Below are 27145 nucleotides of genomic sequence, written 5' to 3'. Positions count from 1 at the left end.
TTCCATTAGGATGAATTTATCAGGGCACTCAAATTTTGACATGATGTGCCACAGACCTTCACAACTGACAGTGTCAAAAGCCTTAGTGATATCCACAAGGGTGGTGTACAATTCACAATTGTGCTCTAGACACTTCTCTTGGAGTTGTTGGGATGCGAAGATCATGTCCATAGTGCCATGCTTTTTGTGGAAACCACACTGTGCTTCAGGTAATAGAACCTGTTCCAGATGGTCAGTCAGGCAGTTCAGCAACACTTGTGCAAGGATATTGCCTGAGATGGAAAGCAGCGATATTCCTCTATGATTATCACAGACTTGTCGATTCCCTTTCCTCTTGTAAAGGTGTATGATGGATGCATCTTTCAGTTCCTGATGAATGGTTCCTTGATTCCAGAAAGACTGGAACAGTTGAGTGAGTTTGTTAACAAGCACTGCACCAGCATCCTTATAGATCTTTTCTGGTATTGTAACAGATCCTGGCGCCTTGCCACTGGACAGATGGTTAATGGCCTGTTGGGTTTTAGTCTTTGATGGTGGGTAGTCCAAGCTGTGGTTGATATCCATCTGGGCTATTCTGTTGATCGCCTCATTGTTGATGTAAGATGGGCAGTTCAGTACAAATTGGAAGTGCTCGGCCCAACACTGTAGAATCAGGATCTTCTCAGTTTTGAGAATTGCACCAGCTGCATCAGTAGAGGCGAGCGCCCTTAGAACTGAGGTCCATACATGGGTCTGAGGGTTTCATTGACTCATTTAACACCGTTTCTATTGGCAAACTTCTGAATTTCATCTGTTTTGGTACTCAGCCAGGAGTCTTTCATCTTGTGAAGCTTTCTCTGTACGATCCTGCGAAGACATTTCTCTTAGCTGTTGATGATAGGTCATTCTGATAAGCATGATGAAGGCAGTGTTTTTCAGAAAGTAGGGCATTGATCTCTTCATCATTTTTGTCAAACCAGTCCTGCTGAGGGTTCTAGAACCTTTAGTGCAGAAGACTGCACAATATCCTGAAAGGGTTCCCAGTCCTTCTCAGGATTCCCTCTAATTGCAGCTCTGAGAGTTGGTTGTCAAGATCTTCTGCTAGTGAAGCTGCTGTGTTGGGGTTCCTCAGTTTACTGACATTGGTTCATTTCATCACAGCTTTGTTTCCCTGTGGGCATCTCCTTGGCTTGATGTGAAAGTTGCTGGTGCTTCATTAATTTGGAGTTAATAAGTCTATGGTCAGTCCAACAGTCAGCGCTCAGCATTACCTTGGTCACCCTTACATCCTGTCTTCTTTCCCCTGCACAATGCACAATGACAAAATTAATAAGATGCCAGAGCTCGTAGTGTGGGTGCATCCAGGATGTCTTTTTGCGAGTGGGCAGTCAACAGATGGTATTGGTGATGATCAGATTGTGAGCCGCACATGTCTTCAGTAGTAATAGGCCATTGCTGTTACATTTGCCAATTCCATTTTTTCCAATGATGCCATTATATCATACTACCAAGGTGAAAGTCAGGGGTGGGTTCCAACTTACCTTGCTGCTGGTTCTCTTCCCCCCTGCACTACATGGCTGTGCATGTGCAATAACGAAAAATAAACAAATAAATAAAAACAAAGCTGAAAAAATGATTGTGACACAGTGCCAGCTTCTGTGCATGTTCAGAAGGGAAAAAAATCATTTAACAAAAAATTTAAAAGAAATATGGTGGTGCCCATGGACTGGCACTGACTGATCCAATTCAGACAAACCAGTCCAAACTGGGAGAAACCCACCTATGGTGAGAATGGACACCAATACATACATTCTTAGGACATGAATGATGGCTCAAATTCAAATCTGACATTATTCAACCCATATTTCTCCTTATCTTCAAATAGAATCATATTTGTTTTTAATGCAATAAATTGATTTCTTCAGTCTATCAGAAGGGACCTTGGAGGTATTCTAGTCTAACTCTCTGTTCAAGGAGGAGCAGGAGACCTTATATCTGTGATGGTGAACCTAAAGCACGGTGGCTCAGGTGGCACATGGAGCCATATCTCCGGCACGTTAGCCATTGCCCTAGCTCAGCTCACCTGTGTGTGCACATGTGTGTTGGCCAGCTGATTTTTGGCTCACATGAAAGCTCTGGGAGGGCATTTTTGGTCTACAGAGGGCCTTCTGGGGGGCAGGGGAGGACATTTTTGCCCTCCACATGCTTCAGGAAAGCTTCTGAAGTCTGGGGTGACAAATGGACCTACCACCAGAAATTGGCCATTTTTGGCCTCCAGATGGCCTCCAGGGAGGCAGACAAGGCCACTTTTGCTCTCCCCAGGCCCCAAAGAAGCCTCTGGAGTCTGAGTAGGACAAAAATGGGGCTACTGGGCCTACCGGAAATCGGGAAATGGGGAGGGGGTCATGTACGCATGCACAGAAGGTGGGGCAGTGTGTGTGGGGCCTCATGTGTGCATGTGCATGAGGGTGGGGCATGTGGGGACCACTGAATTATGGGTGTGGGCAGACACACTCACACTATTGCACTTGTGCATGTTCGTTTGGCACCTGAAGAAAAAAAGGTTCGCCATCACTGCCCTATACAATTTCAGATAAATGACTGTTTAGCCTCTTCTAAAAAGCTCTAGTGATGAAGCAACTACAACTTTTGATGATAATGGTTAACTGTTCTCACTGTTAGGGATTACAGGTTTCTTCTCTCCTTGATTAGTTTCCATCTATTGTTTCTTGTCCTGCCCGCTGGCGTTTTGGAAAATAATTTGACCCCCCTCCTCTTTGTGGCAGTCTTTCAAATACTAGAATACTGTTATCATGTCCCTCCAAGTCCTTCTTTTCTCTAGACAAGTCAATCACAAATACTGTAATTTGGGATTGTAATGTTTCAGTCTCCCGGTCTTTAATCATCTTAGTAATTCTTCTCTGCATTTTTTCAAAGTGTCAATATCTTTTTTTTTTTTTAAATGTGGTAACAAAAATTGGATGCTGTATTCCAGGTGTGGCCTTATTAAAAAAAATTAAAGCGTTTATAAATTCTTATCTATTATTATATTAAATAAATTCAAATAAGAGTATTACTCCTTACAGACCTGGAAGATGTTAGAAAGGTCTCGAAGGTTGAAAATGTAATGGAACTTAATAGCTGTGGGGAGAAAGCTCTGAACCATTGTCTGGTGAAGCCATATTGCAGCTTGAATCAAGGAAGGTCCATGATTTAATATAGATGAGTTAAAATTATGCAGCTGAAAATGGAAATCAAGAATCTTGCCATAGATGGTGCTCAGGGCATCAGCAGAGGGAAAATTCATAGCAAACACAGCAAAATGCCTCTAAAATATAAAGAAGATATTAGGTTTCAGTGTTTGTGATATTGTTATATCAATAGCTACTTAAGAACATAATTGTGAACAAACGAGAATAGTTAATAAGATACACTTGGCAATAAGAATCCTCATGCAATTTTACTTTCAAATCTACAAAAGAACTATTTCTAAGTAAACAATTCCATATAACACTCTCATAAACAATAGAAATGAAAATCTAGGTATTGCTACCCAAGTATGTAAATTTGTATATTACCATAAAAGTTGACTGTCCTATTGCAAGGTCAAGTAAACTGTGTTATTCTAGTCCAATGCTTCTCAATTATTTTCTGTTCCCCCCCCCAGGAAACACTTGGTGCCCCCCCCCCAAACTCTCTGCCGGGACAATTGTTTACAATATTTGGCACATTTTTGCTGAAAAAACTCAAGGGATTGGTGGGGAGGATCTGTTTAAATGACGCCTTAATTTATTTGGCTACATGCTGTCTGCTGCCAATATTTTTAGGCACAGTAAACATACTCATCTCCCACCATAGTCATAGTGAAATGAAGCACTACATACACTTCATCATATTTCCTCATCTTAGCTTTAGGGAGACTTACATTTGTCTCATTATCTCCATCTCTCCCCTCCTTTCTTTTCATCCCTGTTAAATATTTTTCCATGGTGTCTCTTAGGGGTTTGTTATCTGCACTTCATATCTCCTGCTCTGTGCTGTGTGCTATTATTTAGTGCATCCCCCCACTCCCTGCAGCAAAACCCCCTACATTCCCCGGGGTCATGTTCCTCCCCTGGCATTGCTCCGCATATCCCCAGGGGCCCCCACCCCACTTTTTGAGAAGCACTGTTCTAGTCCATTATCTAAGGATATAAGGTGATCTGCTTACACACTATTATTTTCCAGAACTTTGCACTACAAAAATCTATCCCTATTTAGACAAATGCATGTGGAATAGCTACACCTGCTTAATAGCAACTAGATCTATTATAGTTGCATTGGAGGGTATTTAGAGAACAGAAATAAATGCTATTAAAATATGATGGGACAGAGAATTGAGTTCCTTTCATGGTCCAAATACCTAATCTGCACTCCAGGAAGAAGTAGGGCTTTAATTGCATGATTTTAGCTGTCATATGGACTTTTCTAGTGGGTACCTCGATTATTATGCCGATTTTCAAGTTTTAAAGTGGTAGAAAATAAAATAACAACCCTATTTGTTTAAGCTTTCTTTTCAGACATGCTTCCACTCAGATAACCCTCATGTTTATCAACATCTCTGTTCTTGTAGAAATGAGCCAAAATTTTGAGGTGTTTTAACGGGTTTGAAAATTATTTATTATTATTATTTATTTATTACTTAGATTTGTATGCCGCCCCTCTCCGAAGACTTGGGGCGGCTCACAACACGCGGAAACAAATCATAAATAATCTAAATTTTAAATTTTAAAGATTTAAAAAGACCCCATATACTAACAGACATAGACACAAGCATACCATATATAAATTAAACATGCCCAGGGGAAGATGTTTCAGTTCCCCCATGCCTGACGGCAAAGGTGGGTTTTAAGGAGTTTACGGAAGGCAGGAAGAGTAGGGGCAGTTCTAATCTCCGGGGGGAGTTGGTTCCAGAGGGCCGGTGCCGCCACAGATAAGGCTCTTCCCCTGGGGCCCGCCAACCAACATTGTTTAGTTGACGGGACCCGGAGAAGGCCCACTCTGTGGGACCTAATCGGTCGCTGGGATTCGTGCGGCAGGAGGCGGTCTCGGAGATATTCTGGTCCAATGCCATGAAGGGCTTTAAAGGTCATAACCAACACTTTGAATTGTGACCGGAAACTGATCGGCAGCCAATGCAGACTGCAGAGTGATGGTGAAACATGGGCATACCTAGGTAAGCCCATGACTGCTCTTGCAGCTGCATTCTGCACGATCTGAAGTTTCCGAACACTTTTCAAAGGTAGCCCAATGTAGAGAGCATTACAGTAGTCGAACCTCGAGGTGATGAGGGCATGAGTGACTGTGGGCAATGAGTCTCGGTCCAGATAGGGCCGCAACTGGTGCACCAGGCGAACCTGGGCAAACGCCCCCCTCGCCACAGCTGAGAGATGTTTTTCTAATGTGAGCTGTGGATCGAGGAGGACGCCCAAGTTGCGGACCCTCTCTGAGGGGGTCAATAATTCCCCCCCCCAGGGTAATGGACGGACAGATGGGATTGTCCTTGGGAGGCAAAACCCACAGCCAAACTATGCGTACTACCATGCCAGCCGACCTTCCTTTGCTATCTGTCAATCTCCTGTTTCCACCTGAATAGAAAATGACATGCTCCACATTTATCTTTATTTCTAATTATGCCTTTCATAGTTGCCCTGAAAAAAAATAATGGTCTTTGCATTCTTTCATTCACCTGCCAAAAAAAAATAAAATTCAAAAGCCGTAATATCTGCCACATACTTTCAAAAGTTCAAAATATCTAGCAGCAGAATTGTCTGCTTGTGTGGATGGGCAAAAAAAAGTAATAATATATGTGTATGCCTCCTAACTCCTCCTTCACAAAAGATCTGAAGCTGCGCGCACAGCATAGCACAGCAATCGCTACCAGTACGCAATCCTTTAACGTACCAGTAGCAATCCACTATGGGTATGCTATAGTATGCTATGGTGTGCTGTTCTGTTGTTTCCCGTTATATGATGATGTTATTATTATTATATTATACAGTATGTTATTACATGACAAAAGTTCAAACAATCAGAGTATGATTTTTTTCTCATTAGTAAAATGCTGAGTGTTGAAGAATTGGGGCTTTTGGATTATGGTGGTGATGGAGAAGACTCTTAAATATTTACTGACCCCTCACATCCTGGACACAAATTGTTTCAAACTCCTACACTCAAAACGTCATTACAGAGCATTGCACACCAAGACAACTAGACACAAGAACAGTTTTTCCCCGAATGCCATCACTCTACTAAACAAATAATTCCCTCAACAGTGTCAAACTTTTTACTAAGTCTGCACTTCTATTTCGACTAGTTTTTTCTCATCATTCCTATCATCCTTTTCCTCCCGCTTAGGACTGTATGACTGTAACTTGTTGCTTGTATACTAAGATTTTTATTAATATTGATTGTTTCTTCATTGCTTATTTGACCCCTATGACAATTATTAAGTGTTGTACCACATGATTTTTGACAAATGTATCTTTTTCCTTTATGTACACTGAGAGCATATGCACCAATACAAATTCCTTGTGCATCCAATCACACTTGACCAATAAAGAATTCTATTCTATTAACTAAACAATGTCACTTGGCGGAACCCAGAGGAAGAGCCTTCTCTGTGGTGGCCCTGGCCCTCTGGAACCAACTCCCCCCAGACATTAGAATTGCCCCCACCCTCCTTGCCTTTCGTAAGCTGCTTAAAACCCACCTCTGCCGCCAGGCATGGGGGGATTGAGATACTCTTTCCCCCTAGGCCTCTATAATTTTATGCATGGTATGTCTGTATGTATCTTTGCTTTTTATAATAATGGGGTTTTAACTGTTTTTAGTATTGGATTGTTATTATATGCTGTTTTATTATTGCTGTTAGCCGCCCCGAGTCTCCGGAGAGGGGCGGCATACAAATCCAATAAATAAATAAATAAATAAATAAATAAATTAAGAACTCTTGGACTGCAAGGAGATAAAATCAGTTGACCCTAAAGGGAGTCAACCCTGACTATTCTTTGGAAGGATAGATACTGAAAATAAAGCTCAAATGTTTTGATGACCAAATAAACCATTAGAAAGATTGAAAGCAAAAAGAGAAGAGATAAAAGGATAAGGATAGCTATGGTTCATAGGGTCCAAAGTTGGCAACTCAAGAACAACTAATACACCTTTAAAAAGACATATTCGTAATCTTACTTGAAGTCGCGGGTTGATGGTAAAACTACCAACAGTGGGATTCATGCAGGCAACATATTGACAATGATTAATTTCTTTCACAGATAATGTCCGTCTATCATACCTAAGGAGACAAGAAGTGTGTTTAATTTTTTTGATTGATTTAAAAATGAGTAGGAGAATATCCTCCCAAATAATAATCATGTTGGTCTCACACAATAGATATGGCCATCAGCTTCTATTAGTAATTAATCAAACTTAAAACTCTAGAAAACAAACACTTATTTAATTGAAATTCCCTAGAAATTTGGAAAAGCTTACACAAGATGAGTTATTTCAAACAAGTATTTTCATAATAAAGAACACACACCATATTTTGGAGTATAAGATGCACCTTTTTTACCCCACCTCCAAAGAGGGTGAAAACCTGGGTGTGTCTTATATATTGAACGTAGCCCCACCCACCATCTCCAAATAGTAAATTACCTCCTTGCAGTAATTTACCTCCTTGCAGCAAACAGCAGCAGAGCCTAATTAGCACAAGCCACTGATTATCTGCTTCCCAACACTCAGCTGATGGATTGAAGTTGTTGGAAAGCCCACATGGTAAAATGCAAGTGAAACTAAAACTGTACAGGCAAATTGCTGCAGGGAGAGGCAACTGGTGAAACTGGCTATTTGTTTTTTTGCTGCAAAAAGACAAGTCAATAACTATGAATGCCTATAGAATATTCAAATTATAAGACTTATTTTTTTAAAGACAGCTTTATGATTGTTCTAGACAACTTAACAAAATGAGGAAGCTTTTTAAAATAAATTTGCCCATGTTACTCCAACACTCCGCAGTCTGCATTGGCTACCTATTAGTTTCCGGTCACAATTCAAAGTGTTGGTTATGACCTATAAAGCCCTTCATGGCATCGGACCAGGATATTTGCGAGACCGCCTTCTGCCGCATGAATCCCAGCGACCGGTTAGGTCCCACAGAGTTGGCTTTCTCTGGGTCCCGTCGACTAAACAATGTCATCTGGCGGGACCCAGGGGAAGAGCCTTCTCTGTGGTGGTTCCGACCCTCTGGAACCAGCTCCCCCCAGAGATCAGGATTGCCCCCACCCTCCTTACCTTTCATAAACTTCTTAAAACCCACCTCTGCTGTCAGGCATGGTGGAATTGAAACATGTCCCCCTTGCCCATGTAGTTTTTGTGTATGATTCGATTGTGTGTTGTTTTTTATATACTGGGGTTTCTTTTTTTGGACTTTTTAGTCTAAAACTGTAACCTAGATTTTAAATATTAGATTTGTTACTATGTATTTTTCTTCACCATTGTTGTGAGCTGCCCCGAGTCTGCAGAGAGGGGCGGCATATAAATCCAATAAATCTAATCTAATCTAAATGCTTGATCTGAAGAGGCCAGTGGTATTGTATTTTTTTAAATAGCAGAAAAAGTTTCCAGAAAGCCACATCAATTTTAAAGATTTGTAAAACTATAATCTGCAATGTACTGTTTTTGTATTAAGTATCAGTATTAAGTATTAATATTAAGATGAGGCATCTGAGTTAAATCCTGACCTAGTCATGTTTGGAATAGATCTATTTAAATAATTGGGGGAAGGAGTTAGTGTGATTACATTTAAGAAAAAATTCTGGGATTAATATGCTGCCATAATGTACATTTCTCCAATTCTTTGCTATTTCTATGGGTCAGGCACACATGCATAGAATACACAACAAACAGTCTATATCATCTGTGCTGTTTGCTGTTTGGCAAATTGCTAGGAGGCAAAGGCCTTTTTTCTTTGTCTTCCTCCCCCAAAACTAAGGTGCATCTTATACTCTGAAGCATCTTATATTCTTCAAAATATGGTATTTGAGTTCAGAATATTTAGTAATTTCATAAGAAGGCCTGGCAATGGCTAAGAGCAGGAAAATGGAGGAAAGGTTTAATTCAGGCTAAGATCCAGCCTTAAAAACAAATGCATATAAAATCAGAATCGAGAAGGCAGCAATAGACAATAAATATTGCATCTGTAAAGAAGCTGAGAACACAGTGGACCACCTAGATAGCTGATACAAGAAGAGTACACAAACTGACTACAAATAATGTCATAGCAAAATAACAACAATGGTGCATTGTAAAATCTGGGATAGATACCGTACTTGTCTACATGCAGGAACTGGTAGGACCACAAAGTAGACAAAGTAATAAAAAATGAAAAAAAGTTAAAGTGCTCTGGAACTTAAGAATTCAAACAGACAACCTACCGTATTTCCCCCAGTCTTATTTTATTTGGGCCCCAAAATAAGTACCAGGTCTTATTTTCGTGGGATGTCTTACCTGCTTATCTTAGGACCAGTGCAGCCAGATCTCCCATGCTCTGACACCTTTTGTACCACTGCCCAACATCTTCTGTGGCCACTTAAAGCCACTTGCAGCCAGATGCCATGCGGCACATTGTGCTGGTGCCATCACTCACGGCAGGACACTACATGACTCACTGCACCAGTGCTGCCACTCATGGAAAGAGACTATGTTGCACATTGTAAGCACAAGCTGTGGCACTGATGTGACATGGCATGTGGCCTCCGTCTGTGAGCAGTAACACCTGCGCAAGATATTATGCAGCATCGGCCACAAGCAGTGACCCCAACATGATGTGCCAAGTGGTTGGGCAGCAGTACAGCAGGTATCATAGCATGGGAAGGAGGTCTGGCTACAGCACTCCTAAAGTAAGCAAGTGGGGGGCACGTGGGGCAGCTTAACCCCCCCACCCTAGCTTGATTTTTACCCATGTGCCTCACCCAATCTGGTACAACCAGACTGAGGGACAGAGTGAGTGGGGTCTTAACTAGGCCTTATTTTGGGGTGGAGGTTATCTACTACAAAATACACAAAAATCAAGCTAAGGATTATTTTCGGCATACGTCTTATTTTGGGGGATATGTAAAAACCAAGCTAAGGCTTATTTTTGGTCATACATAAAAATCAAGCTCGGGCTTATTTTCACTATAGTACTTTTATTTTCACAATAGCACATTTTTGGGGCAACATGTTATCACATAACACTTAAATCTGAATAGAGAATATTGCAGCAGAGGAGAAGAAAAAGAACTTGAGAAAATAATAAAGGGCAAGGATTTGCAAACAGAAACAGAACAGGTCTAGCTAAAGAAAGCAAAAGTAGTACCAATAGTAATAGGTATTTCAGGTGCAAGTCCATCACTTAATTTGCAAAAGTTGCAAAAGGCAGCTTTATTTACCAGAAAATTTATATCACAAAACAATATCTGCCTATCCCAAATCCTTGGGGAATGACAGGTTGACAAAAATACTAAATCCTGTCTAAACATCTGGCTGACTGCACAATCAACCATAATAATAAAGACTTACCAATGTCTATAATCTATGTGCTGCCGAATTAATGTGTGAGGCTGAACTGTCCCATAAATGTCCACTTCGGGCATGTTTAGGTCATCAATAAAATAAATCAATTTTCTGTTTCCTATAGGACCATAATTACGGCCAGCTTTTTTCTCCAAGGATTTTTCAAGAATCCCTAAAGTTGGTTATGGCGTATGATTATTTAATAATATAAAATAGAACTAGAATTAAAATGCAATTATTGAATACATTTATATCCAGCTTTTCTACTAAAAATGTACAGAGTAGCTTTCCAACAAGGGCATTCAAAAAGATAAAAAATAATCATGAAAAATGTGCTTAAGCTACAATACCAAAACAGAAGAGAACATTGTATTTGAGTTAAGTTGCTCTTGTTAGAGCAACAGTGCTTTCTTCATCCTTTCCAGATTGGAAATGTTTTCTGCACATTTATAACACTGTAAGATGTTGACTTAAAGATAATTTGCACTGAACATAAACTATGCTCTGATTGATTGGAAGTTGTTCTCATTTCTGACATGTGTAACCTAGCACTTGTTAACATATTTAAAAGTGTATTTCACTTTATAAGGCATTTTATTAGTTATTTTAATCATATTTTGAAGAAATATTGACAGACATTTATTTATTACCAGCAACAAATTATTTAAAAACATAGTCATAATTTGAAATATAATTATAATGTAATCTGAATGAATTATTAAGGTTGGAGACCCCTATTCTAGAGTTCTGTAGAAGGGTTCTCACCATTGGCTCTAAAACTGTGGAGTGTAGTTTCTCAACTTTTTGCCACCGTTTTACTTCCTTATAAGACCAGCCAAAATAATAACCCCTAATTTTGATTCACCTTTATGTATGATTTTAACAAATATTTTTCATTATTGATTATTAGTTGCCTTGAATCTCCACATTGAGTGGAAATGTACAGTATCAATCAGAGCATACGTTTTGCAAGACTCTTGCAGAGTAGGAAGGGATAGGGTGAAGAATGCAGTATAGTATCCTTAGTTGCTGAATAATTATTACGTGCAGGAAAAAATTAAAAAGGGAAGATAAAGACATGATAAAAGGAAATGGCACTCAAATCAAAAGAGGTAAGAAGCAAATACAAGGTCAATAATAAAAAGCTCAGATGACTACAGTGATCCCCCGGGTATTGCGATCCCGATCATTGCGAAACGGCTATATGGCGATTTTTCAACCCGGAAGTAAAAACACCATCTGCGCATGCGCGCCCTTTTTTCTATGGCCATGCATGCGTAGATGGCGCCGGGCAGATCAGCTGCTGGGCGGCTTCCCTGGGTCTTCCCCCGCTTGCTGGCGGGAGGGCGAGCGGCGGGCATCAGTGAGGAGTTTGCGTGGGCGGCGGGGAAACCCCAGCGCCGCTTCCCAGCTGAGTCCTGAAGCCAAACGCGGAAGTTCGCTTCAGGACTCAGCTGGGAAGCGGCGCGAGTGAACGGCATGGGCGGGCGAAGGGCAGGCGAGCGGCAGCGAGTAGTTTGCGTGGGCGGTGGGGAAACCCCAGCGCCGCTTCCCAGCTGAGTCCCGAAGCCAAACGCGGAAGTTCGCCTTTGCCTTCTGGCTTCAGGACTCAGCTGGGAAGCGGCGCGAGCGAACGGCGTGGGCGGGCGAAGGGCGGGCGAGCGGCAGCGAGGAGTTTGCATGGGCGGTGGGGAAACCCCAGCGCCGCTTCCCAGCTGAGTCCCGAAGCCAAACGCGGAAGTTCGCCTTTGCCTTCTGGCTTCAGGACTCAGCTGGGAAGCGGCGCGAGCGAACGGCGTGGGCGGGCGAAGGGCGGGCGAGCGGCAGGCGCGCGGGCGGGCAGGCGGCGGACAAGCGGCGGGCGCGGCAGCAGCGAGGAGTTTGCATGGGCGGCGGGGAAACCCCAATCTTCGGCTCCTCGCTGCTGCGGAGGAAGTAAAAACACCATCTGCGCATGCACAGATGGTGTTTTTACTTCCGCACCGCTACTTCGCGAAAAACCGATCATTGCGAGGGGTCCTGGAACGGAACCCTCGCAATAATCGGGGGACCACTGTATATGCGAATATATGCTCAAAGTGACAGCCTGAACAGCAATAACAATAGAGGAGGCTTACTTTGTAATGTTGCTGAGGTGGTGTAATAATTGAATGGCACTTTTGAGACCAGAAAATCTTTTGAAAGGTTGGCAAGGCATTTCCCAATAAGCAATGTTTTGCCTACTCCAGCGTTTCCAACCAGCATCACTGGTTTGCTGTTTTCCAATAGCAGTTCCACAAAATATTTAAGGCATGTAGTTTCAGATGTGTGAACAAGCTCTGCCTAAACCACACACACAATAATACACAAACCAATGCAGGCAGTCAACATATTGATATTAATATGCTACTGAAAAATATGTTTAAATTTTAAATTGTTAAATTTCAAGCTTACTACAGAATTCAGAGTCAATGTTTTTGTATGTTTGTACAATGTAAAAGTTTGAACATTTTTGATTATTTATAAAGATTTGAATATTAAAACAAAAATTATGGAATTTAAATATTATGTTCTTTTCTTTTAAGCGTCAATGGATACAATTTTGAACCATTCCAATCTGGCATGTTTTACTTCAATGGCTATTATAAAGAAAACATTTATAAAATTTCCAAAAGAGAATAATAATAAAGTTTCAATAGAACACCAACTTTTCCTTTAATTAACTTAATTTTTATAAAATATAATAAGATTGTGCACTGAAAATTTTACAATAAGAGCTAATGATAATTCACATTGGCTGCATTTATATGTAACTAAAAAATAATAATTCATTATTGTTTTAGATTTGGCCTTATGTGTTTTTCTCTTTCCTACTTTCACTCACATAAAAAAATTAGAAACTTTGCTTTAAGTCTCTGAAACATAGTTCCATGAACTTCTTTGTAAAGAAATGAAAAATTAAATGTTCTCACCATATCAATTTAATGCCCAGCCGGCGACTTACCCCCGTCCAGGATTTGCGGCAGGGCCAGGGAAACGCGGCCCTCGCCGAAGCCGCCATCTTGAAGGGCCGGGATCTCACGAGATTTCACGAGATCCTGGCCATGTCTTGTCATCGGCTTCCTTTTCGCCCCGGACAATGAGCAGGCGAACACCGCCCTCCCTCCCTATCTGTCAGTGTGCTATAGGGGTCGCCCTTAGGGGGCCGAATAGGAATTTTTGGCGGTCTCGGTATTTTTCTACGACTGTTTTTTCGCCTATTCCACACTGCGGTGCGGGACAGAAGGTTAGGGGATGTTTTTCGCTCCCCAATTAGTTCTAATTGGTTTACCTCTGGTCATTGGTTTGGCAGGTTAGGGGCGGAAATTGGGAGGTGTTTAGTAACTGCGTGTTTTCCATTGGGCATCTTTGGGGATGATTGGCAGACTCTCTCCAAGGGCTCATGGTGGCTTTTAAACCGCCCTGAGCAATTGGGGAGAACCTGCCTCTGGGTCTCGCCCATTTCAATTCCCTTTCAGGGATTGGATGGCGAGACCTCCCACATGCATGGCATGGCTGGGATACAAGTGAGGGCGAGGCCCCTTCACCTAGATCAGCATGGAGTTACGCCCTAAGATGCCCCGGAAATTTTTATTATGTCATTTCCGCCCCGGAAGTATTTCAGTTGACCTCTGCAGGTCCATGTTAGGTTGATTTAAATTAATTAATTAAATTAATAAAAATGACCCAGTTTTAAATCCAGCTCTGTGTCCGCATTGTTATTCCGCCTCTGCTGCAATTTGTTTCCATTAGTTTCTTTACCCTGTTGTTAGATGTAATATAAAAGCAGCACTTATGTGTACTGTATATAGATTTTAAAAGAGGCATGCTTTTAAGGAAAAAAATGAAAATAAAGATAAAACCTCAAAGTCACTACATTCATCTCTTATTTTTATTAACAAGAAAACAAATTAAAATACCTGCAAGGGTGTTTCTGGATCCATAACAAAACTGCTAATTTTATCATTCCAAGGGAAAAATCTCTTAGTTTGGGGGTCAAGATAATAGTCAAATATTGTACCATGAGTAGGAAACTTCACAGATTTCATCTCTTTAAGCCACCATTGGCTGAATTCAGCTTGGTAACTGTAAAGCTATAAAATATTGATTTTGTTATCTAACTGTATACATTATTTTGTACAACCATTTAGCTATTAAGTGTACATTGTTTGTAAACATACATCAAATTGTGAAATAATTTAAATGGCATATTATTAAACACTTTCATTAATTCAAAACTGGAAAATATTTCTACTGGGGAGCATTTCTTTAGATTATTTTATCCTTAAAAATTAAACCAGGGATGGACTGTTGGAGGTTTGCAGGGGTTCAGGAGACCCTCTAGTTAAGATTCTGAGCAATTTGGAGACCCCCAAATCCCACTCCTAGCTATCAAAGTTATCATGCTTTCAAAGCTAACATGCTGTATAAGGATCTAATCTGTGTTATTTCTTATAGTATATCTGATGTATCTTTGCTGTCTTTATTCAGTTTATCTGCAAACAACCATCTTGTGCCACTTAAGACCTTTATTGTGTAATTTATTTCTCTTCGACCTCCAGCCAAGATATATGAAGAATATAAAAGCCCATTCAATTCTTTTTAGCATTTTTTCAAGGATCATGATCTACTCTGAAATTGGTAATATTATTTATGACACGGGGACTGCCTCTAGCATGAATAAGACATTTAATTCCTTAATTTAATTCATCCTTTTTTACTGTCTCTGTTGACTCTATTTTTATTGCACTGGTGAAAGACCATATATAACAGTTTGCTTATCTGAATAGCCCCTATCCCCAAATCTGGAATTTAAACAAGCTGATTTTTTGATATACCTGGTCTTGAAATAGAGCCCCACCAAATGCCCACACACAGGCAAAGGCAAAGTATATTTCATATACATCTCTAGGTCCATCAGTGGACATATTTTCAGGGATCAATAAACAGTCAAGGAGAGTACAAAGAGTCTAAAAAAAAATAGAGCAAAATGCAAAACATTGATCTAGATGGAGACATACATCCTATGTAAATTAAGCCACTCAGAATGATAAGGTGAGCACAATGGCCTATTTAAAAAAAAGAAATTATACTGTAACAAAGTAGATCGTTGAGTTTAATTAAATTAATTAAAGAACCGGAGTGGCGCAGTAGGTAGAGTGCTATACTGCAGGCCACTGAAGCTGACTGTAGATCTGTAGGTCAGCGGTTCAAATCTCATCACAGGCTCAAGGTTGATTAAGCCTTCCATCCTTCTGAGGTGGGTAAAATGAGGAGTCAGATTGTTGGGCCAATATGCTAGCTCTGTTAAAAAGTGCTATTGCTAACATGTTGTAAGCCGCCCTGAGTCTAAGAAGGGTGGCATAAAAATTGAATAAATAAATAAATAATTACATGCATGATTGACAATTTAAAGGATTTCTTTGGATTTAAGACACCATAGTTTAAATTTATGGATTACCGTTTCAAGAGCTTTATGTAAATACAGTGGTACCTCTACTTAAGAACTTAATTCATTCCGTGACCAGGTTCTTAAGCAGAAGCAATTTTTCCCATAGGAATCAATGTAAAAGGAAATAGTGCGCTCAAACTCATTAGGAAAGAAATAAAAGCTTGGAATTTGGGTGGGAGGAGGAGGAAGAAGAAGAGGAGGAGGACAGTCACTGCCAAAGGAAGAAGGTGAGGTAAAGGGAATAAAAAAAAATCCAAAACTTTAAGGCTTAAAAAAAAAAGAGGAACACTGAGGCGGCAAGGAGGAGCATGCGCCCCCCCTCCACCTGGCATGAGGCTGCCTCCCATACACTGCACCAGAGAGAGAAACCCCAGCGGGAAAGAGGGGGGAACCTCCTGCTCCTTTCACCGAAAGGCAGCTGCTTCTGCTTCTGCCACTTGCTTGCTCTTCCTTCCCATGCTGAAGTGCTCCCCTCTCCTCTCACCCACTCGCTCACTATGAAGGCGGTGCCTGAAGGGCTCCCTTCTCCTTTCACTCGCTCACTATGTAACCAGTGCCTTTCCTTCACTGTGGTGACTCCTTGGTTTGGCTGAAGCCGAGTTATCCAGCTGGGGCGAAGTGCCCCCTTTTGCCTTTCTGCGCCCAGACGCTCTGGGGGCAACTTCACACCGGCTCTATGGGAGGCAGTGCGAGGGAGTCATCTCTCCAAGTGCCCAGAGAAAGGAAAATGCTTCATTCGCTCTGGACTGCCAAATCCTCCTTAAGCACCACCAAAAGGCTCCTCTGGCAGCCCAGAAAAGCCCGTGATGGCCGGGATTAAAGGGGGAATGGCAGGAAACTGGCCAGGCCTTTGTGCCGCTCTCAAATTTCCAGGGAAATTTTTCTGGGCTTGGGTTCTTAAGTAGAAAATGGTTCTTAAGAGGAGGCAAAAATATTGAACACCTGGTTCTTATCTAGAAAATCTTAAGTAGAGGCATTCTTAAGTAGAGATACCACGGTATTAGTCATCAGAAGAGAAAGTCAAGGACATGGTAGGACCACATAGCATGGGTATTGATATGAACATTGCAAAAGAGAAACCTCTGAGTCATAGTAATGACATAAGAAAATAAACATTATAACTGGAAGGCACCTGGACATCTAAGGGGGATATCATGAAGGGCACTTTTTTGTTTAAAATGAAAAACAAATTGATTCTGGACTTTTATAATTTTTTATTAATAGATACTTTATACATGAGTGTAGTATGGTTGTCTTTTATTATATATTTTACATAACTATTAGGATAGGACAGTTCCCTATTTGTAAATATATTTATTACTTAACTGTGCATAAATTCATTAATTAAATCTGATACAGTGAAAATCATACCTGCACAATGCTATTCTCAGATATGGGAATTATAGTTTTAAAGTTTGTTCTGAGTTGATCCAAACATGGAGGAACATATTTATCAAAGAAAATAGTCAAATTTGCTTTTTCAGATTGATCTGTCCTTGATTCTATCCAACTTGCAACATATCTGGAAAAGAAAAGCACAGTGATTTCTCCCAAGATCCATATGTCACAATACAGAGGTTAGCACAATTTGCTTTACTAGGAAGGCAGGAAGACATTTGTTCAACTAGCTTAGTGATAAATATATTTGATAGGTATTAATCAGGGATGGGTTCTAACCAGTGATGGGCTACCAAAATTTTTACTACCACACTGTGGGCATGGCTTATGCATTTTGTTTCAATGTCTTTCTGTACAAATTGGGTGCTCTGGGATGGAGCTCCATATTTTGCTGCTGGTACTGCGTTCCTGACCGTACCCGTAGGAGCCCATCACTGGTTCTAACTTACCCCACCACTGGTTTGCTTCCTTCTGTGTCGTGTGGGTGTGCGTATATTGTGTGACATACGAGTGTATGCTTTGCTGATGCACCTGCATTTGCAGTGCCAAAAACTAAGCTTCTGTATATGTTTAGAAGCAAAAAACCCAGCTTCTGCACATATGCTGAAGCCAAAAACAAGATGCTTTTGGTTCGGGGATATAGCCAGATGGCTATCACTCCTGGTTCAGCGAGCATGCGGAAATTCCCGCTACTGTTGCAAACCAGGAGCAACCCACCTCTGGTATTAATATTATCCATACCAGGGGTGTCAAATTCATTGAGAGCTATATCGGGACTGTGGTTGACCTCGGGGGGCGGGGGCAGCCATGAGTGGCTGACTGAGCGGATGTGACCAACTTGACACCACTCACTGGGTGTGGCTGACTAGGTAAGCATGGTCAACTGGGTGGGCGTGGCCAGCTTGATCCATTTCCCAAAACTGCTGGCATGTTTCCTCTTCAAATTGAGTAGACTGGGCCAAAGTGACAAGGGCCAGCCCATTACATTTTCCAAAATGGTCCCGTGGGCTGGATCTGATCAGATTGCAGGCCAGGTCCAGCCCACAGGCTTTGTGTTTGACACCCCTGATCTATACTAATTGAATATTACCTAGTTCTTAAAGAATAACCATTAATTCCTATCAGAATATTTTAAGACTCAGCACTAAGTATTCATGTGTCTTCTGGAAGTTGTTCAGTGTCTTCTTGGCTTACAGGTCCTATTGGTTATTCCTAAAAAAACAATCAATGGCTACAAAAAGTACATTTGTTCATTTGCCCAAAAATAAGAGAAAGTTCATCTGATAACTGGGATCCTGGAAGATTAGAGAGAATAGTTGGACGTTTCCTCACATTCAGCAGAGGAATAATTTTGCTAACATATAATACCTTCTATGGCTGCAATTTTATTAAGTATCTCTGCCATAAGTGTCAACATTTCAGATGTCCCCAGTTTGCGGTTGAACGTTTCCGCATATTTCACATTAAAATGAAAAGCTCTTATGCAAGAATAAGTTAATAAAGATTACGTACGGATTCCAACCAAGATCCTGTGGATTTACATACAGAATTCCTGCTCTTGACACTGTAGCAGGGGTGGCTGTTTTCAAATGGTGTATCTCAAATAGAAGTCTCATTGATGGAGTCAAAGGAATCCGTTCATTGCTGGCAAGTGTCAGCACCTACGAATGTGACAAAAAGTGTAATGTTACTCTCACAATAAAACCCACTCCATTCATTTTTATAATAAACTAAAAATCTATTTCTGATATTATTTTATATTGCTCAGTTCATATTTAAGGATCCATTAATAAATTCAATACATTGTGAGTTCATAAACAAAGACCAAATCAATTACAAAGAATGATATCAAATTCTAAGGGAGGAAGAATACAACAAAAGTTCATATTTAAGGTTATGATTAAATATTTGAAAAAACAGAATTAGTTGTACATGGTTTGCAATTTTTTAAATTTGAAATATTGCCAGTCTCCATTAATTTACATAAAATATATAGCCTCTATGCATATAGATCAGTGATGGTGAACCTATACCCCGGATGCCATAGGTGGCACACAGAGCCATATCTGCTGACACCCGAGCCATTGCCCTAGCTCAGCTCCAACTTGCATGTGTATGCCAGCCAGCTGATTTTTGGCTCACACAGAGGTTCTGGGAAGGCATATTTGGCTTCCAGAGAGCCTCTGAGGGATGGGGGAGGACCTTTTTATCCTCTCCCGGCTCCAGGGAAGCCTTTGGAGCCTGGGGAGGGCGAAACGTGAGCCTACTGGGCCCACCAGAAGTTGGGAAACGGGCCATTTCTGGCCTGCAGAGGGCCTCTCGGGGCAGGGGAAGCTGTTTTCTCCCTCCCCAGGCATTGAATTATGGCTGTGGGCACTTGCACATGCAAGATAGTGCACACACATTCTCTTTCGGCACCTGAGGAAAAAAAGATTCCCCATCACTGATATAGATATATACCAGCAATAGACAAACCAGATGTTCTTCAGATCGCTTGCAATCTCTTCTGTTTGATTATATTGGTTAAAATAAGTAAGAACAAATGTATTAAATCTTTGGTGTATTTCTGACATAGATTCCTGATCTATGCTAAAAGATTGATTTTCAAGATAACTTCCAGAGGGGAAAAAATGATGGATTGACGATGCCTTTGCAAAAAGCAGAAACAATGTAAACAATGAGGAGCCAATGAGTAGATCAACCCTGAACTTTTTCAGATAAAGAGAATTTAGCCACAACTAAGTTGCACTTAGCTTAACCATTTCCCTAATCCTCTACTGGCTTTTGCTGACACTGAAATTATGATGTTTTATGGAATTATTTATTGATAAGAGATCATTTACAAGATAAAGATATCAAGACAATTTTTGTTTACATGTCTTGAGATGAAAGTTGCAATTCACTTTGTTATATATTTCTTTTCCTTTTTTAATCAATATCCATACTTTTTCTTTCTATCCAGATCTATTTTTGTTTTAATTTGCATTCTTTCTTTCTATTCTTTTAATTTGTATTACTTTTTAGAATTGCAATTATACTATTTACAATTATTTTTTAAAACAAGTCATAGAAAATCTTGAATTCCTACAAGTTCAACAAATGAGAAGAGGATTTGGACATATTTACATCTCCAATCCTTTTCCGACTAGTACCAATACTAGGATATAATTTAATTGAAAAAGTTAATATTAATAAGCTTCATTAACAGGCTCAGTTTCCAGCACAAGGCTCATAAAACTCAGGCTTGTTTTACTTCTAGTTTAGTTATTTATTCAATGCAGAATAAAAGAGCACAATTTCCTAGTTTATTAAATAAAATTGATTTTTTTAAAAAACATGCAATTATTCAAATGTTAGTGTAATGATAGACCATTATCAAAAATATTTCTAACTGGATCTATTGGTACATCACAGAAAAGAGCTAAAATGTTTTAATGAATCTCAGGCACATATAGAAACCATTTCATATGAGAAAAAAGAAAATGAAATAAATGTTAAATAAAAAAAAGGAAAATGCATTTTCTTATGCTCACCTTGTTATCATCCATAACAGTATTGAGTGATTCAATCCACATAGGATCTATGTCCCCATCTAAGACAATCCATTTTGGCCAATTATGGCTCATATTTGCTTGCTCTCTCAAAAGGGAGGAAAAGAGTCCTGTGAAATGTATGTAAATAGATTTTGATAATAATGTTTAAATGGCAAAAAGCAAAAGTTTCTTAATCTGATGCAAAAGAATCTGAAAATGCACATAACTGTTTTCATGCATGCATATGAGTTTTATTAAAGGTTTGTTATACATGTATACTTTATTTGGGGCAAGATCAAAAAATGTAATCCTGTATGTCTAGATTAATTCTATACTGGCTGAAATAAAATTATATTTCCTGTGTAGTTGTGAATCACAATGTAATGAAATTATATTAGCATGTGGATACATCCAGGTAAAACTGACATCAAGGAAATAACATATGGGGAATATGCAAAAAGTATCAGATAACAAATCTAATAATCTACATATGAAGAAAACAAATTTCTGATATTTGAAAGACAGTATTTTCCTATGTGAAGTATTTAATAATATATAATGTTTGGACACACCATTTTATCTTTATCATCATTTATAAATAGAATTTAGTAACTGTTTTCTATACACTGGTGTTATCAGTGTTCCAGTTGTTTCAAATAATACTTTGCTTGATTTTTATTGATTGATTGCAAAAAAAAAAAAAACAACTGGAAAATAAAAAAATAGCATGTCACAAAGTGAAGCCTTTTAGTGTGCGACTTATGTACACAAAAGTAATATGGTTTTCTTTACAAAGAATATACGTATATATTCATAGTCTCTATTGATCTGTGGTAGGAAATAGAAATTTTAGAAATCTGTATTTGAATATTTATCCTTGAACAAGTACATCCGGGCAGAATTTTGGGGTTCATTTTTACTCAACATATCATACTGGCTAACAATTAAGAATAGTTGGGATGCAACACAACTAGAGAACACATCTAATTCTTATCTCTATCACATAATACTAGGATGAGGGGGTACTCCCTAAAGCTCATAGGTAAGAAATTGAGGACAAATAAAGGGAAATATTTCTTGACCCAGAGGGTTGTTGGTTTATGGAATTCACTTCCAGAAGAGGTGGTGACACCTGTCAGCCTTGATAGCTTCAAGGCAGGATTAGACAGATTCATGGATGCCAAGTGTATTGGTGGTTATTGAAACGGATGCCCATATGCCGCCTCTATGTTGGTTGAGGCAGGCAGGATTCCCTTGAGTACCATTTGTTGGGGGTCAAGGGAAAGGGAGGGTTTTGCCTTCTATTTCTATTCAAGATCCCCTTGTACAATTGGTGGGCCACTGTGTGACACAGAATGCTGGACTCGATGGGTTTTGGCCTGATTCAGCATGGCTCTTCTCATGTTCTTATCAAATTATCATAATAATAGCTATTGTAATGTATTTCACTTGCCATCTTTCCATTCTCTTGTAGCATGATGTATGAATCCAAAGAGCTCATCAGTAATCACAGCCTTGGGGTTCAAATCATTCCACACAGGCTTCTGTTTCATAATCATATACGTCTTATTCAGGGTTTTCAGAATCTAGTAAATAAAAAAGGGGTGGAAAGGAAAAAGAAACTGAACCTTAAATTTTGATGAAAAGCATTTTTTTTAAAAAAAAAAGTAAATATGAACATTTTTATAAAGTATAGTGTTTTCATCTTTGCACTGTATTTCAGAGGCTGGTTTTTAAGCACTTCAAGAGACCTTAACCACATGAAAGGATCTTCTAAAACTTTCCCCTAGGAAAATTTAGAATTATGGGATTATTAATTCCACGCATTCCAGTTTTTCTCATGATTGTTTTTCATTCACATCTACTGAAATTAATTCAGTTCACAATTTAATATTAGTAATAATAATAATAATAATAATAATAATAATAATAATAATAATAATAATAATAATAACTGTAGTTGGAAGGGACCTAGGAGGTCTTTTAGTCCAGCCCCTGTTCAAGCAAAAGACCCTACACTATTTCAGACAAATGGTTATCCAACATCTCCTTTAAAACCTCCAGTGTTGGAACATTCATAACTTCTAGAGGCAAGCCGTTGCACTGAATAAATGTTCTAACTGTCAGGAATTTTCTCCTTAGTTCTAAATTGCTTCCCTCCTTGTTTTGTTTCCACCCATTGCTTCTTGTCCTACCCTCAGGCTTTGGAGAATAGCCTGACTCCCTCTCATTTGTGGCAACCTCTGAGATATTGGAACATTGCAATCATGTCTCCCCAAGTCCTTATTTTCATTAATACCTAGTTTCTGCAACAGTTCTTCATAAGTTTTAGCCTCCAGTCCCCTAATCATCTTTGTTGCTGTTCTCTGCACTATTTCTAGAATCTCAACATCCTTTTCACATCTCAGTGACCAAAACTGAATGCACTATTCCAGGTGTGGCCTTGCCAAGGCCTTATAAAATGTGATCTTGATTCTATCACTCTATTAATGTAGCCTAGAACTATGTTGGCTTTTTTGGCAGCTGCTGCACACTGCTGGCTCATATTTAAATGATTGTCCACTAAGACTCCAAGATCCCTCTCACAGTTACTACTGTTGACCAAGGTACCACATATACTGTACCTGTGCATTTTGTTTTTATTGCTTAAATATAAAAACTTACTTTTTTCACCATTGAGTTTCATTTTATTTGATAGCGCCCAATTTTCAAGTCTGTCAAGATCTTTCTGTATCTTGAGCCTATCTTCTGGAGAGTTGGCTATTCATGCCAGTTTGGTGTCATCTGCAAATTTGATAAGTTCCCCATCTATTCCTTTGCCAAAGTCATTGATGAATATGTTGAAGAGTACTGGGCCTAAAACAGAGCCTTGGGATATTCCATTGCATACTTCACTCCTTGTAAATGCAGTTCCATTGAGCAGTACATGTTGAATGCAGTTGCTTAGCCAGTTTTGAATCCATCTGGTGTTGTTGCTGTCTAATCCACATTTTTCAATTTTATCTAGTAGTAAGTTATGGTCTACTTTATCAAATGCCTTACTGAAGTCCAAGTAAATTAAATTGACAGCATTCCTCTGGTCCACTAATTTTGCCACTTTGTCAAAGAATGCAGTTAAGATTAGTGTGGCATGATCTGTTTTTGACAAACCCATGTTGACTTTTGGTTTTTACTTTGTTTGCTTCTAGGTATTCGTTGATTTGTTGCTTGATTATATTTTCCAGAATCTTCCCTGGTATTGAGGTCAGGGTGATAGATCTGTAGTTTCCTGGATCTGTTTTTTCTCCCTTTTTTGAAGATGGAAACTAAATCAGCTCCTTTTCAGTCCTCTGGAAGTTCCCCAGTCCTCCAGAATGTTTGAAATATATAGTTTAATGGTTCAAAGATCTCGTCTGCCAGTTCCTTCATAACTTTGGGGTGTAATCCAGCTAGTCCTACTGATTTGAACTCATCTAGGATAGACAGGTGTTCTCTTAATATTTTATTCCCTATTTTAACTTGTGTTCCTGATATGATGGGGATTTTTTTGTGATGTTGTTTTTGATAGGTTGGACTGGTTTTTCCCCTTTGTGTAAAGACAGATGCAAAAAATGAGTTATGGTAAGTAGCTCTGTTTTCTTCCTGTTGCTTGTCACCTTCTTGTCACTTTCTCCCTGTAATGGACCAACTGTTTCATTGACTTTTTTCTTGTTTTTAATATGTTGGAAGAAGTAACAGCACCCTCAGCTTCTGTGAGTTTAAACTGCAATGAAGTAAGGTTTTTTCCTCCCTTTCTTATGGTTCTCTCACTCAGACATCCAACTCCCAGCCAGCAACTTCACCCCCAGCTTTTGTGAGTTTAAACAGCCAGTAACTTCATCCCCAGCTTTTAAACTATAATGGAGTAAGCTTTTTTCCTACCTTTCTCCTACTTTTCTCACTTAGATTTCCAACTTCCATGTGATTCAATAATTTGCAAGGTTAAAAATTGCAAAGGGGCAAAAACAATTCTGCGTATTAGTTTCACTTTGCGAATAAGCAAGAATAATGGAGAAATGACATACATAAAGAGATTTGTCCTCCAGAAAAATCAAAGAGAACCCATATATTAGAATTTAGTAAGTTTTCACTTTCCCTAAAAAGTAACCCTAAATTGTTAATAATTTTATCCCTGATATTATCTCTGCCCTTGCATTTTTCATTAATTAATTAATTCACCTTACACCTGTGAATAGTTAACAATCATTTAAAAATCAATATAGTTCCAAATGGCAATTAAAACATACAATATTTTAGTATTCATAATTAATAAAGTCTACGCTCAAATAATTATATAAATAATTTAAAACAGACTTATCTAACCTTCTGGTCCAATGCCTGAGTCAAGAGCTAGATCAATGCCTTACAAAGAACAAGTCATAAGATGCACTTGATTCAAAAGATGTTAGAAAAATCCCCCCCCCCCAAGAAACTTTTTTTATTTGATTATTCCCTAGATACTCTTAATCCCCAAAAGAGCAAAAAAAGAATTACTGATTAGCTTTGTCATAACTATATTTACCTACTAGAATTTCACATTAGCACAAAAATATGGATGGGCAAAGTTGAGGTGAAAGCAAGTGATGTTTTTCCAATTTACCTGGAAAATAATATTTTAAACGAAATTATAGTTGATATTAAGAAGAATATACCTTGCTTTTTCCTGTTCCTGCATTTCCCACAACAAAGACAGAATGACGCACAGCCAGCAATTCCTCGAGCTGAACAACCTGCCAATGATAATGAAGATGAGGAGGAGAAGGGAGAGGAAGATGACAACAACAACAACAGGAATAATTTTAAGCGGTTTTTCTTCCACATCAACCAAGAAGACATTATTTTTTCTTCCCATAGTAAAACATTCTCCATTGTATTCAAGAAATGAAAATAATGCTTTGTACAATAATGGCCCCAGATCTCTCAATGAAGAACAGCACCAATTAGTTTCCCTGGCCAATGAAGTCACCAAAATGTTTTATGGTTTTAATTTCTAATAAATTTGTACACTGGCCAGAATTGATTCTTGAGATAGGATAAGCAACTATATAATATTAAATAAATAAATGAAATGAAAGGCATAACAAATACATTTATACATTTGAATTAGGAGAGTTGCTGTAAAAATGTGAGATCAATCAGAGCATCTCAGTGACAATACCAAACTCCTGGGATTCCTGTGGCTTCCCTTTTACTGAGTTATTCGAAAGAAGATGAATCCTGCGTCAATTATACTAGTGGCCAAGTTACTGCGCTCTAGGTGCTTTCTACAATATAATGGTTGCTACCTCTATGGGATTTATTTTTACAAATCAAGCGCCAGATCTAAATTGGATGTTAATTCTGCTGCTTCGCTTCTGTTACAGACACTTATCTATTCATACTACAGGCAAAATTTATTGTCCTGAAGATATATTGGGGAGAGGCAGATATATATGGTGGGAGCTGTGGGCTTGCTGCTTGAAAAGATCCTTCATTCTGTCTCCTCGAACTCAACCTGTGGTTCTGGTGATAGGCGAATTCCGAACCCTGGGCTCAGGCTATTGCTGCTTAATGCCAGGTTGGTTATGAATAAAGCTCCCCTCATCCAGGATTTATTGCTGGATGAGGAAGACGAGCTTGCATGTATGACTGAGACCTGGCTGGATCCTGAGGGAGATGTTCCTCTCTCTAAGATGTGCCCAGCCGAGTTCCAGGTGTGGTACCAGCTGCGACCACAGGGAAGGAGGGAGAGGAGTGGTTATTATAGCCTGGAAGACCATTAGCCTATGTAGGCTATATTGGAAATTTATAATTTCTTATATTTTCACCTGATTTCAATCAGGCTCCCCATAATAGACACAAAAAATATTTGTTGATAGAAATAATAAATCCCATTCTAATCAGTGCTGCGACCACAGGGAAGGAGGGAGAGGAGTGGTTATTATAGCCTGGAAGACCATTAGCCTATGCAGGCTATATTGGAAATTTATAATTTCTTATATTTTCACCTGATTTCAATCAGGCTCCCCATAATAGACACAAAAAATATTTGTTGATAGAAATAATAAATCCCATTCTAATCAGTGCTGCGACCACAGGGAAGGAGGGAGAGGAGTGGTTATTATAGCCTGGAAGACCATTAGCCTATGCAGGCTATATTGGAAATTTATAATTT

The 27145-nt window shown here is 39.3% G+C and overlaps 1 protein-coding gene across 4 annotated transcripts in view; it reads right to left on the bottom strand.

The window, feature by feature from the left end:
- The window catches only part of DNAH11 (dynein axonemal heavy chain 11), a 213708-nt gene that overhangs the window by 111656 nt on the left and 74907 nt on the right, over positions 1–27145 (bottom strand). For all 4 annotated transcript variants that reach the window (XM_070727462.1, XM_070727463.1, XM_070727464.1 and 1 more), the window contains 11 exons: positions 25644–25721; positions 22427–22559; positions 20974–21101; positions 18953–19101; positions 17414–17564; positions 15429–15560; positions 14511–14684; positions 12690–12894; positions 10579–10744; positions 7210–7312; positions 3068–3307 (listed from right to left, as the gene is read on the bottom strand). In XM_070727462.1, coding sequence (XP_070583563.1) covers positions 3068–3307; positions 7210–7312; positions 10579–10744; positions 12690–12894; positions 14511–14684; positions 15429–15560; positions 17414–17564; positions 18953–19101; positions 20974–21101; positions 22427–22559; positions 25644–25721 — 1659 coding nt within the window. The remainder of the gene's footprint in view (positions 1–3067; positions 3308–7209; positions 7313–10578; positions 10745–12689; positions 12895–14510; positions 14685–15428; positions 15561–17413; positions 17565–18952; positions 19102–20973; positions 21102–22426; positions 22560–25643; positions 25722–27145) is intronic.

Source organism: Erythrolamprus reginae, chromosome Z (genome assembly GCF_031021105.1).
Source record: "Erythrolamprus reginae isolate rEryReg1 chromosome Z, rEryReg1.hap1, whole genome shotgun sequence".
Lineage (NCBI taxonomy): Eukaryota > Metazoa > Chordata > Lepidosauria > Squamata > Dipsadidae > Erythrolamprus > Erythrolamprus reginae.
The sequence above is the reverse complement of the archived record's forward strand: the minus strand, read 5'-3'. Positions and strand labels throughout refer to the sequence as shown.